Here is a 12,731-nt window from a genome sequence, read left to right as displayed (position 1 = left end):
CGGAAAATCCGATGGAAAATGTGTGATGGAGCCTACACACGGTCAGAATTTCCGACAACAAGGTCCTATCACGCATTTTCCGTCGGAAAATCTGACCGTGTGTACGGGGCATAAGACTGGGATGCCATTACAGTTCATGTGTGTGATGACAGAATTCAACGTCAGAAGTGACGTAATGTGTTGAATTGTTTTGTATGTGTTCTTTCATTTCTGAGCATGCCTAGTCTTGCTCTCCAGATTTTTTTTTGTCAGAAAACCGTACTAATGAAAAGAAAATCGGACTTTGTGGTGACATCAGACAAAAATTTTCAAGCCTGCACATCCAGGTTTGTCTTCCAAAAATTCGTAATCGGCTGCCAAAAGCAGCATACTAATGATCAGAAAATTGGCAGATCGTTCATCGGATGAAATTTATCTTCAGATTTTCTGACCGTGTGTACGGGCCTTAACCACTTAAGGACTAGCCTCGTTTTGGATTTTAGGTGTTTACATGTTTAAAACAGGTTTTTCTGCTAGAAAATTACTTAGAACCCCCAAACATTATATATGGTTTTTCTTCTAACACCCTAGAGAATACAATGGCGGTCATTGCAATACTTTTTTTTGCACCGTATTTGCGCAGCGGTCTTATAAGCGCACTTTTTTTGGAAAAAATTCACTTTTTTGAATAAAAAAATAAAACAACAGTAAAGTTATCCCAATTTTTTTTTATATTGTGAAATATAATGTTACGCCAAGTAAATTGATACCCAACATGTCATGCTTGAAAATTGCGCCCGCTCGTGGAATGGCGTCAAACTTTTACCCTCAAAAATCTCCATAGGCGATGTTTAAAAAATTCTACAGGTTGCATATTTTGCGCTACAGAGGAGGTCTAGGGCTAGAATTATTGCTCTCGCTCTACCGGTCGCTATGATACCTCACATGTGTGGTTTGACCACCGTTTTCATATGCGGGCGCTACTCGCGTATGCGTTCGCTTCTGCGCGCGAGCTCGTCGGGACAGGGGGGTTTTAAAAATTTTTTTTTTATTTTTATTATTTATTTTAAAATATTTTATTTATTTTTACACTGTTTAAAAAAAAAAAAAAAATTGTGTCACTTTTATTCCTATTACAAGGAATGTAAACATCCCTTGTAATAGAAAAAAGCATGGCAGGACCTCTTAAATATGAGATCTGGGGTCAAAAAGACCTCAGATCTCATATTTACACTAAAATGCAATAAAAAAAAAAAAAAAAGTCATTTAGAAAAATGACATTTGAAAAAATATGCCTTTAAGAGGCGTGGACGGAAGTGACGTTTTGACGTCGCTTCCGCCCAGCAGTATCTTGGAGACGAGTGAGCGCCATCTTGGCCTCACTTGTCTCCAGACACACCAGGCAGAAGGACGCGATCGCCTCCGCCGCTACCGACGGCTCCGGTAAGCGGCGGAGGGCACCGGATCGCGGCGGGAGGCCCCTCTCCCGCCACCGATAAAAGTGATCTCGCGGCGAATCCGCCGCAGGGACCACTTTTATCTGAAAGCCGGCCGCCGCACGAAAACGGGGATACCGGGGTTATGGCAGCTAGCTGCTGCCATAACAACGATATCCCCGTTCAAACTTAGGACGTATATATACGTGCGGCGGTCGGGAAGTGGTTAAGGAGGCTAAGGTAAGCAAAACTCATAGGAGCAAATTTACCAATGTTTTTTTCATTCAAGATGTGTGCAACTTTCACCCAAGATTCACACATTTTCAATTATGTGTAAATCATGATTTGTTTTGTGAATATTGGGTGACCTGTAAAATGTATAATAATTATTAATAGAGTGTACTGTTCATGTATACCTAGCAAATGCATTTTATTTGTTAAACCAAGCATTTCCACTATCCAGCCAAAACACCTACTTCCCCACTCAAATAATAAACAGTGATTTTTTTTTTTAAACAACTTTATTGCAAAACACACACAGAACATTTGAACAGTTTGTAGTTTTTACAAAGAAAAGATTTTGTGAATCCACATGGTGAAAGTAATTCAAAATCCCCATTTGATTTTTTTTTTTTGTTTTTTTTTTGTTTAATATTTAAATAAAACATCTTCCCACCCCTCTCGACAAGCACGCATATTCTTATAAATTCAACCTGCACCACACATGGTGCAATGAGTGATTGCATAGGTATCAGTTACCCATTGACCCCTTACATGACACATGCAAGAGGGCAATACAAAAAGACAAAATCCCCTGAAATAGGGGAAAGAAGAGCCGGCTTCCTGTAAGTGAAAGGACACCCAAAGCAAATCATTTGAAATAATGACTGATATTGAACAAGAGGCTAAAATTTGACCCCATAGGCAACTGCTAACATTTTGAGGCTTTTTGTTTCCCTTTTTTTACACTAACTAGAGGCCAGAAGTGCTTTGATACTAAATGACCTTTCACATTAAGTCCCAGAATCTGCTTAGTAAAAGATATTAGCTACTATGTAAAAGGCCACCGGAGCACAGCATCATGTTAGAGCGGCAAACTTCAGTGACAGATAGTGGAACTCGAGTCTCACATGTTAAGTATTGCAATGGAAAGTTCAGTCTCTTATGTGAGGCCTTCAAAGCTTTCCTACAGTTTGCTTTCAAGGGCCAGGGTTGATGTTTAATGTCAAACTAAAGGTCCAATAGAGTAACCTCCGGGAGAACAGTCTTTGCTTTGGTGGAATGTTCTCTTTTTTGTAAACAGGTCAAGATGTCAAATGCCAACATTTTTTTTTTTTTGGCTGTTTTCTTTTCTGCCATCCTTTCATTAAAAAAACCTGAATTTATTTATAACTACCCAACCACCCTAACCCCCCACTGCTTTTTGGTACTATAATTCATCTCGCATCTTGTCACCTTTTGGCCTGACTAGTCTACCAATAAACAGAATGGAGTCCGTCTTGTTGTCTTTGATCAGGAAGACATAGGGGTGGTCAGCGTAGAAGAGCTTTGGTGCTTTAAGCTCTTCCCTGGAGTAGATGTCAGCATCGAAAGGATTTCCATCGGTGTCCCACTCCAGGGCAGTTGCATGAAACAGGCTGGCCAAGTAGAGATCCTTCTTGCCAGAGATTTTGGAAAGGTCAGCCTTGGTTTTGTCAATGGCTTCGGTCAGACCAAGTTCACCCAGGTGTTTCTAGAATGAAAATAAACACAGTCTTTAACCTCCCTGGCGGTATGATTATTTCGGATTTTAGGTGCTGAAAGCGGTACAATTATTTTGCATGGAAATTTGGTGTTTTATATTGTAGGTCTGTAAATCTTAACAATAACACACTTAAATCTGTCCAAACCAGAGTCTAGTAGATATCCCGGGTATGATAAAGTTTGAAACACAAAAACATAAATTATAATATAATAAATATATTTATAATATATAATTAATATAATATATATATAATATATAATTAATATTATATAATATATAATATTATAATATAATAAATATAATTATAATATAATAAATAAAAATAAATAATTTAAAAAATTAAAAAAAAATAGTAATAAAATAAATTTCCCCACAATTCACTATCGCTCAATTCTGCAAGTGTTCTAATTTTCTGTTTTCTAGCTGATCTAAAGCCACTTTTGACGTAAAGGGACACTTTTTGGTTGCTATGGACAATCTCCAGTTTCCAGGCAGAAAGAACAGTGTATATCACATAAAACTGCATGCAGGGCATAGGACAAAGCACTGGGGACAAAAGGGATGTGAAATCATTTCATACAGTACTGTAATCTGTAAGATTACAGTACTGTATGTGTTATGATTTTTACTTTTTTTTTTAAATTTGCCGCCAGGCTCCGCCCCCGTGCGTCGCGCCGCTCGCAGGGAACGGAGCCTGGCACGGAGAGGCTTCGGAGGAGGACGGAGCCCTCGGACACTGCGGGTGACATCGCAGGATCCCGGGGACAAGGTAAGTAACGCCGCCCCAGGATCCTGCAATGCGATCCCGAGTGTGGCTCGGGGTTACCGCTAATGGTACTGAATTTTAACCCCGAGCCACACTCGGGAAAACCGCCAGGGAGGTTAAAGTGGACATAAACGCAAAAGGTGAGGGTCGGATATAAGGAACATCTAGAAATGTTAAAGCGGCTGAAGGTTTTTTTACCTTCATGCATTCTATGCATGAAGTTAAAACCTTCAGTGTGCTGCTCCCCCCCCCACAGCCCCCTCCTAATACTCACCTGTGCTCCCTCTCAATCCAGAGCCTTGGCTGTCCCGGGATTCCCTCTCCTCATGGGCTGAGACAGCAGGGGGAGCTATTGGCTCTCACTGCTGTCAATCACAGCCAGTGAACCAATAAGGAGAAAGCAGGGGGAGGGACTGAGCTGCGGCTCTATGTGTTTTGTGGATACATAGAGCAGGGCCTGGGAGCAAGCACACACCAGTGCCCCCATAGCAAGTGGCTTACTATTGGGGGCACTGGTCATGGGGAAGGAGCGCTGGTGGGGGGACTTGAGAAGAAGAGGATTGGGGCTGCTCTGTGCAAAACCATTAGACAAAGCAGGTAAGTATTACATGTTTGTTATTTTTTTTTTAAAAAGCCGAACTTTGATATCACTTTAATGATGCCAAAGCAGTATTCTAAAAAATGTACCTTTTGCTTTGAATTGCTCCTGAAACATAGCAGTGTACTTCCTGATCTGTGATTGTGCATGATTATTAATAGCTGTATATCTGCAATGTAAGATCATCTAAAGCTGGATACACACTATACAACTTTTGTTGTTTGATTCCCTTTAGATTTACCAAAACCATGCAGTGCAAGGGCCTGCCCGATTGCATACAAATTGAAACTGTTAAGGTTGACCTCATATTATATGGTTTTGGTAAATCTAAAGGAAACAAATCTAAAGAAAATTGTATAGTGTGTATCCAGCTTTAGGCAGTGGTTCACAACCTCAGTTTGCAAGTACCCCCAACAGGCTATGTTTTCAGGTTTTCTTTTATTTTGCACAGCTGCTTTAAATCAATATCAATGACATGGTATTGATAAGAGCTATTTTATCTAAGGGAAGTTCCCAAAACATGGGCCATTGGAGGGTACTTGAGGACTGAGGTTGAAAACCACTGATCAAAAGGCACTGCTGCCTCTGATGATTATTCTAAACAGATTTGGAGTGGGATTTGCTTCCTTTGCTTTCCTTTTGTTGACATAGCTTCCACACTTCAAGTTCTCTCAAAAAATAAGTGTATTCATTTGCAGCACAAAGATGTTAACAGAGTTGAATGTTTGTCTTGAAGGGTTGAAATTTTGGAAATACCAGGTGCTATGGTAAACCAAATGAGTCCCATTGAATATGTTAAACTTTAGGGGTACTTTTTTTAATGGTGGAGTTGAAAACTTGGCACTGAAATAACAGACTGAAGTTTAATTGATGGGATGAACATGTAAGTGATGGAAATTATTAGTTTGGCTGAGGCTGTTGGATTTAACTATTGTAAAAGTGGAGTTATATAATTGGTAAGGGTACCTTAAATAATCTTATGGGCAAAGTGACTGGTTAGATATCTCAATGCATAGAATGATGAAGATAAAGGTCAGATTCTACATATTAATCAAAGATGGTGGAAGGGTATACCTAAAATACTGCATGTCAGCAGATTAGATGGTGTAAATGAATGTTTGCTTTTACACCTGAGGCCAAATATTTTGTTTGGATTTCATTCAGATATTCAGGTGGGGTTGAGTACAAGAAATAATACATATGAAGAGTTGGGTGGTGCGTATGGTTGGTTTGATTATATGGTACAAATTAGATAAATGGTTGGGTTTTAAAAATGTAATGTTAAAGCTAAATGTTTGGTTTGAATCTTGATGAATCATAGAGCTGGACTTACCTGAAGATCATGACTGACTTCCAGGTTGACTTTGGGCAAGGACACTGCAACTGCCCTCTTCTGCATCTTCCCAAGCCAGGTTTTGACCTGTTCTCTGGTCAGGAGTTTCTCCAGTCTCTCCATGGGTTCTACATGGTAAGGCATAATGAAGACCACACTGGACAACTTGTGGGCCAGGGGCATCTCCAGGATTTGAAGGCTATGGGTCTCATCCTCATAGTAATTGTACAAACCTAAAGGCAAAGTCACAGACATGGTAACCATAGGATTCACAAGAGATGGTAACCATAGGATATGTTTCATGCTTGCCGGACACATTAAAAATGCTTCAAGAACTCCATGATTACTATGTCATATATGCTAATAAAATGGGTGATATTCATGGTTATGCCCTATCCATGGAAACTTAGAGCATAGATATGTTGCAATGAATTATGGCCCCTGAAACAACGAGAGAGCCTCTCTGAAGTTTTAATAAGAAATATCTAAAAAGATTAGAACATTTTTAAAGCCAAACTCAAGCCAGCACTTTTTTTCATTGTGGGAAAAGTCAATAAGGGTTACAATTTCTCATCTGCTATTGCTGTCGGTCTCCCTTTTATCTGCACTCCTACTTTTATGTTTAAGTGACTCTACAGTGCAGTCACAAATACCCGTAAAATCTGAGTTTCTAAAGATTACCCACCATAAAAAAAAACATGGAGCTGGGCTTAAACTCCTGAGTTTTTAAAGTCTTACATTTAAATAATATAGTATCTCATGAGGAATAATAATTCCTATTGTCATCATGATTTTTATTTTAACATACCTGTGCGGTGCATCATGGGGACAGACACGGTGAAAGAGCGGGTCACCATGAAGCCACGGTTGTCAACCATCTTGTGGTGGAACTTCTCATCCCAGTGAGCTATGGAATAAAACACAGCTTTAATTATCATGAACATTCCAAATAGAGAATTTCTTTAGACAAAGCCTATTTGCCTTGAATACTTACGCTTGAAGAACATGGCGTTGACAATGAGGGCTCCATCAGTCTTCGCCACATCACTGGTCACCTCAGGAAGCTTGCCATCGGTAGTCTGAGTGGCCCACTCATTGATGGACTTAAGGGCGCTTCTCTTGTCTCGGAAGTTAATCTTGGAGTGTTCGTAGTTGTAGTGCTTTTTGCTGTTCTTCACAAAGTCATCAGAGAAGCTGATGGAGCTTGGGCCATAGAGACGGTTTCCAATTTTCCAGGTGACATTACGGACAGTGGAATTACTAACTTCGTTAAGGAGCTCGGCCAGGCCAGCATGGACAAGGTCATCACTCAGCTTGTCAACGCTAAGGACTGCCTTGGCCTGGGCGGCAGTGCTGGCTTTGCCGGCAAGGTTCACCAGACCAAGAGAAGAAGCCACCACAACTGGTGAGAGCAGGATGTTCTCAACATTTTTGTCCTTGGCCATGGTTTGATAGAGGTTGAATGCCAGGTTAGCACTTCGGTCAGCAATGGTACTGGCATGTTCACTGATCTTCTTCTCTGCAGGAGCCTCTTTGGCTACATTCTCCACTGCTTTCTTATTTACTGCTGCATCCACAGCGAACAGGAGGCCAAGAACCAATAATTTGATCATCCACATGGTGCTTTTAATTGTTGGAAGCAGTGATGCAACTCTGAAAAAGAAGAGAAGAACATTCAAACATTAAGGACAATTGTGGCATATAATTACATATTTTCCTTTCACCATTAAAATGTTGGAGGTCAGATGAGAATAAAAGTAATCCATGAAAGCTTAAGCACAATGCAAGCTCTTTGTCTTGCCTTGCTTTTTGTGTATGTTTTTTACTTGTGGATAATCTTGGCTTTTTATTTTTATAATTGTTTATTTTAGGTTGTAATTAAAAGCAAAATGTAAGTGTAGAACCCCAAAAATCTAAAATAAAAAAAAAATACATGTAAATTTGGCTGCTAGTTTGTCTTGTTATTGCATTAATACATCACATGTTCCTCTGGTGAAGACACACCCATTCTCTTCCCTGCCTTGGGGGTGGAGTGAATATAAACCTGCAAATTGGGTTTAGACTGGAATTCGCCAACAATTAGTCCACAAATTAAAAAAAAAGAGTAACTAATGTTGGTCAAAGGCATTTTTGCCCAAACTGAAAAAAGGTAATAATAAAAATCCTATTTTTATTTACTTGATTATTGTGCATTTAAACACACACCCCATCCCACTATTTAAAACATGAAATGAAATAAAGAACTTAATAAGGCATTGAATTTAACTGATGCTGCCCCGCCCTGCATGTCAGCTAAATTAAATAGCCTGGGGCTTTAGTTTCACAGTGAGCAACTAAATCTAGTGTCTGAGTCACTCGTACTATGCTCTATGCCAACTTTTGCAATAAAAAAGCCCATCCAAAACTAATTTTAAGTCATAGACAGGACATGGAATTTAAAAGCAATAATCTTCACGCTGGAGACAGGACATGGCATGCCATGGCAATTGGAACACCAATTTGGAATAGATTTAGAAAATGTTTCTCACTTTTAAAATTAAAAAGGAACATCTACTCCTATCAACCAGCTAATCTGATGACAACTCTTTGCATCCTATCTCACTTCCCCCATCTCAAGTGAGATACCCCCCCATGCATCAGCAATAGGGGATATATGCAAAGATCGTCTGCTTTTATCCTGCAAAAGGAAAACAAATTAATGGTTTTGGATAAGCTGCATGAACTATTTTCAAATGACCTTCATTTATGGTTGACTACTGTTCTCCAAGCCCAGAGCAGCTTGGGATCACACCCAGTACTGAGAAAGAGATGAGAATGTGGATTCGATATACCTTTATAGAGATTCTTAGTGAGGTCAACTTTTGCAATTTTCATTCTGAAAGAAACAGACAAATGAAGCAGATTGCCACAGAACACAATTTAGCACCAGCAGATGTAGAAGCACTGTTGTATGTCAATGAGACCCTTCTGTGGTTCTTAATGCCACTGCCCCTAGTGGCCGGATAATATTAGTGCTGGCAGGATTGGAGGGAGGGGGCAGAAATGGGTGGGGGGGGGGGGGGGGTGCTGATGTGGCATAGTCTGAATGTTCTCTATGTGTTTATCCATTTCTAGCCATAATGTATCCCAGCATTGTCTCGTCCAGCACAGCCCTTGATGTCTATGATCTCATGGAAAATAAAAAAAGAATAACAAAGGAAAAGGATGTGTAGTGTGACTGAACAATAGACAAAACACTAAGCAAAACAGCCATCTCCTGCCTGATGTTGTTAACAATTTTTGCTTGTTATTGCGTTCATCATCGTGTTTTCTTCTAAAGCAAAGGTATTTCTTCGGCACACTATGGAGCATCCCATAGCAATCAAACCTCACCATTCATTATTACACTATCATTGCTCTTGGTATAGCTGTATTTGCTAAGCCCAAGGAATCCCACGTATTGACAATTAGACTTATTCAGCAAGGTAATGAGTATTGATGATGTGTTTAATGCAGCAATCCCAAGGGACCAATCTGGTAAGGAAGATGAACTGGATGCCATGGATTACTGCACTCTACCATACTGCAGAACTCATTATGTAACAAACCTTATACAACCTCCTGCTTTAATCTAAAGGAAAGTTGTATAATGTTTGGCCATCCAGTTATTGCAGGGGGTTAGATAAGGTTGTGTTACATGAAATGTACAAAAACTGAAGAGTGCAAAATCTGGTGCAGCTGTGCATAGTAGCCAATTAGCTGCTTACTTCAGCTTCTTCAATTACATTTTGACAAAGAAATCTGGAAGCTGATTGGTTTATATGCAAAGTTGCACCAGATTTTGCACACTTAAGTTTTAGAAAATCAACCCCAGTGTGGTAGAGAAACAATTAATACTCTTTACCTTGCTGAATAAGAGTTACTATACTTGTTACAAGTATCTATCCTGTACAATTCTAGATTTACCAAAATTTTGTAATATGAGCATGTAGCTAAATTATCTATTCAATCTATATTCAATCAGGCAGACCCTTGCACCACATAGTTGAAGGTAAATCTATAGGAAATGAAATAGGAAAATTATATAATGTATGGCTAGCTTTAGTCACTATACATGTTACAAGAATCTGACAGTACAATTTTTAGATTTACCAAAATTTTGTAATATGTGGACCTAGCTAAACTATCTATTCAGTCTATATCCAATCAGGCAGACTCTTGCACTACATAGTTGAAGGTAAATCCAAAGGAAATTGAATAAGAAAATTGTATAATGTATGGCCAGCTTTAGGGTCACTATATGCGTTACAAGAATCTGACCAAACTATTTTTAGATTTACCAAAATTTTGTAATGAGCTAAACTATCTATTCAGTCGATATCCAATAAGGTAGGCTCTTGTACAACACAGGTGCTGTTCGATCCAAAGGAAATTGTACAATCATATTGTAACATGGGTGGGGAGCTTTAGCTGGGATTGGTAAAACTACAAATCCCAGCAAGCATTGATGGAGCAGTAAAAGTGAATTCATCCTTGGATTAGGGTTGCCACCTCATCCCTTTAAACCCGAACACATATTAATTACACAGGTTCTGTGGCTGATTAAGGTGGTAATTAAACTCACTTGGTGCCTTATCTGTATTTAATTAGCCTCAGAACTTGTGTAATTCAAAGGTGTTCGGGTTTAAAGGGATGAGGTGGCAACTCTACCTTGGATGCCCAAGCATAACAGTAGGAGCTGGGTTGCCTTTCTATACATGCAATTTGCATTGTCAAGAATCCTGCAGGACAACCCACCCTCACTACCCATCCCACACTATAGCCTGTGGAATATCCAACTAGGTAAAGGGCAGCATGCAAAGTGCAATGGTAGGTGGTCTAGGAAGGGCATCGCCATTTTCTTCAATTGTAGGGAAGTTTCCTTTTGATTCTTCCCAACATGTTTCCAACTATAATATTGGATTATAAAAGTACAGTATAAGCAGTGAAGCCTTTGACTGGCTATAATGCAACCATAGGTTTGCAAAATAATTGCTCTTAACCGTGGCATCATCTAACATACGTGTAAGTATTATATATCTGTTCAGACGGGTCCAGCTCTCCACGATTCTATGGGCCACCTCTATGGACATCACACTTGAAAGCCTTCCAATAAAATTTTTATGGCAATATGGCTAAGTAGGTCCCCAGCTCTTTCCTCAGTGCTCTCCAATCGCCCCGATTGAAATTTGCATGCAGAATGTGCTAACACATGTGCATGGCCAGTTTATAACATACATACATCCATGCAAAGAGCAATGTATAGTGCAATATTATATAACAATCAACGAGAATTTGTCTTTAAAGTGAGATCTCACTGGCTGCTATCATCACCACTGCTCCATGCAACGCATTTATTACCGTATTTATTCCCAATTTGCAAATGCATTGTAACAACTCTATAGAAGTATGCGGTGCAGTTAGTATTATATCCATGCAATGGAAGCCAAGCACAAACCAGCTGATGCAGCAATTATTCCGCATGAATCGAGCTATGGATTCCAGTGTGCAGAACTATACTGTAGTCAGAGCCCAGACCCCCCCTCCCCAGTAAGGATGGCTATAGGTGACATACCTCAATAGTGGAAGCTATAGAGCTGTGCCTCTCCTGAGCTGTCCTCCTCTTTGCCTGTGTGTCTATGCCCTGTTCATCCAACAGCCCAGCCTATATACCCTGCAGAGGAAAGTTCTGGAAGTTTGGAAAACTTTATTTAAATGAGGGACTTTGATGCGCCCCTCCCTTCGCCCTCTGACGTCTCCAGCTCTCCTCCTGTGATTCCAGCCCCTCAGCTTGCTTGAGACAACCCCTGACATTCCTTTCCCTGACAATGGATACTTGTATCTGGATTGTTATATGAGGGATGCAGAGATTGGCCCTCATAGCCTGCAGATTAGACGTTCCATCGACTGATTCAACACAAAATCGATTGCACAGATTTCTTTGGCCAAAGCAGCAGGCATGCCATAAAAGATTTGCTCCATTAAAAAATTAAAGCAAGGAAACGATGCTTTGTAATAAATTATTTTAACATGTAAAATCAATTTTTGCTCGTTCTATGGACCTGACAAACTTGCTGTCCTAGGGTGACAACGTTGTTTCTTTATAGATACAGTACAGTGAGCGTTGTCACCCTAGGAGAGGAAGTTTGGTAATGACAGGATCACCAGGTTGAAATAAAGAAACAAAGACTGAAAAAAAAAAGTAATTCAGCTGCCACATCTATTATTATTATTATTATTATTATTATACAGGATTTATATAGTGCCAAGAGTTTACGCAGTGCTTTACAACATAAGGGCAGTCAGTACAATTACAATACAATTTAATAAAGTACGAATCAGAGGGCCCTGCTCTAGAGACTCAACCAGATGTTCTGAGATGCAATTCTTGTGTCATCTGCAATATATAAAATGTTTGTTTTTGGGTTTACGGGCTGTTTTACACTTGCTTTGGACTGCGGTGCCCTCTGAAGAGAAATATATTATTATTATATTATTATTATACAGGATTTATATAGCGCCAACAGTTTGAGCAGCGCTTTACAACATGAATATAGATTTGGATTGCTTGTCACAGGGCTTTTGACAGGCGGTGAGGAAGTGTTATATCGCCCTATAATGCCGCTCTACCGTGCCGCAAATTCAAGCTTGCACACGGTTGCAGCCTGACCTCAATAAGCTCAAAGGTGGTACAGCCTGTCTCACTGCATCCCTCATTAAAAATTCTGCAAACCGCCTTGTACAGCTCCAGCCAGGTGTATTTTGCCAAATCAAGTGGCAGTGGGGGGGACCTACCCTGTTTCCCCGAAAATAAGACCTAGCGTGATTGTCAGTGATGGCTGCAATATAAGCCCTAC

General features: G+C 39.9%; 1 protein-coding gene across 2 annotated transcripts; it reads right to left on the bottom strand.

Annotated features, from left to right (window-relative positions):
• Positions 1 to 1,917: 1,917 nt before the first annotated feature.
• SERPINH1 (serpin family H member 1) lies at positions 1,918 to 11,600 on the bottom strand. Of its 2 annotated transcripts, XM_073612891.1 has the most exons (6): positions 11,450 to 11,595; positions 8,688 to 8,731; positions 6,851 to 7,509; positions 6,665 to 6,763; positions 5,857 to 6,089; positions 1,918 to 3,147 (listed from the first exon to the last, which is right to left on the bottom strand). In XM_073612891.1, the coding sequence occupies exons 3-6, from the start codon at positions 7,473 to 7,475 to the stop codon at positions 2,845 to 2,847; spliced, it is 1,260 nt and encodes a 419-aa protein (XP_073468992.1). In that variant the 5' UTR covers positions 7,476 to 7,509; positions 8,688 to 8,731; positions 11,450 to 11,595; the 3' UTR covers positions 1,918 to 2,844. The 2 variants fall into 2 exon arrangements, with proteins under 2 accessions (XP_073468992.1, XP_073468993.1); XM_073612892.1 differs by lacking the exon at positions 8,688 to 8,731 and having other exon boundaries at positions 11,450 to 11,600.
• Positions 11,601 to 12,731: the final 1,131 nt, after the last annotated feature.

This window comes from Aquarana catesbeiana, linkage group LG02 (genome assembly GCF_042186555.1).
Source record: "Aquarana catesbeiana isolate 2022-GZ linkage group LG02, ASM4218655v1, whole genome shotgun sequence".
Taxonomy (NCBI): Eukaryota; Metazoa; Chordata; class Amphibia; order Anura; family Ranidae; genus Aquarana; species Aquarana catesbeiana.
The sequence above is the reverse complement of the archived record's forward strand: the minus strand, read 5'-3'. Positions and strand labels throughout refer to the sequence as shown.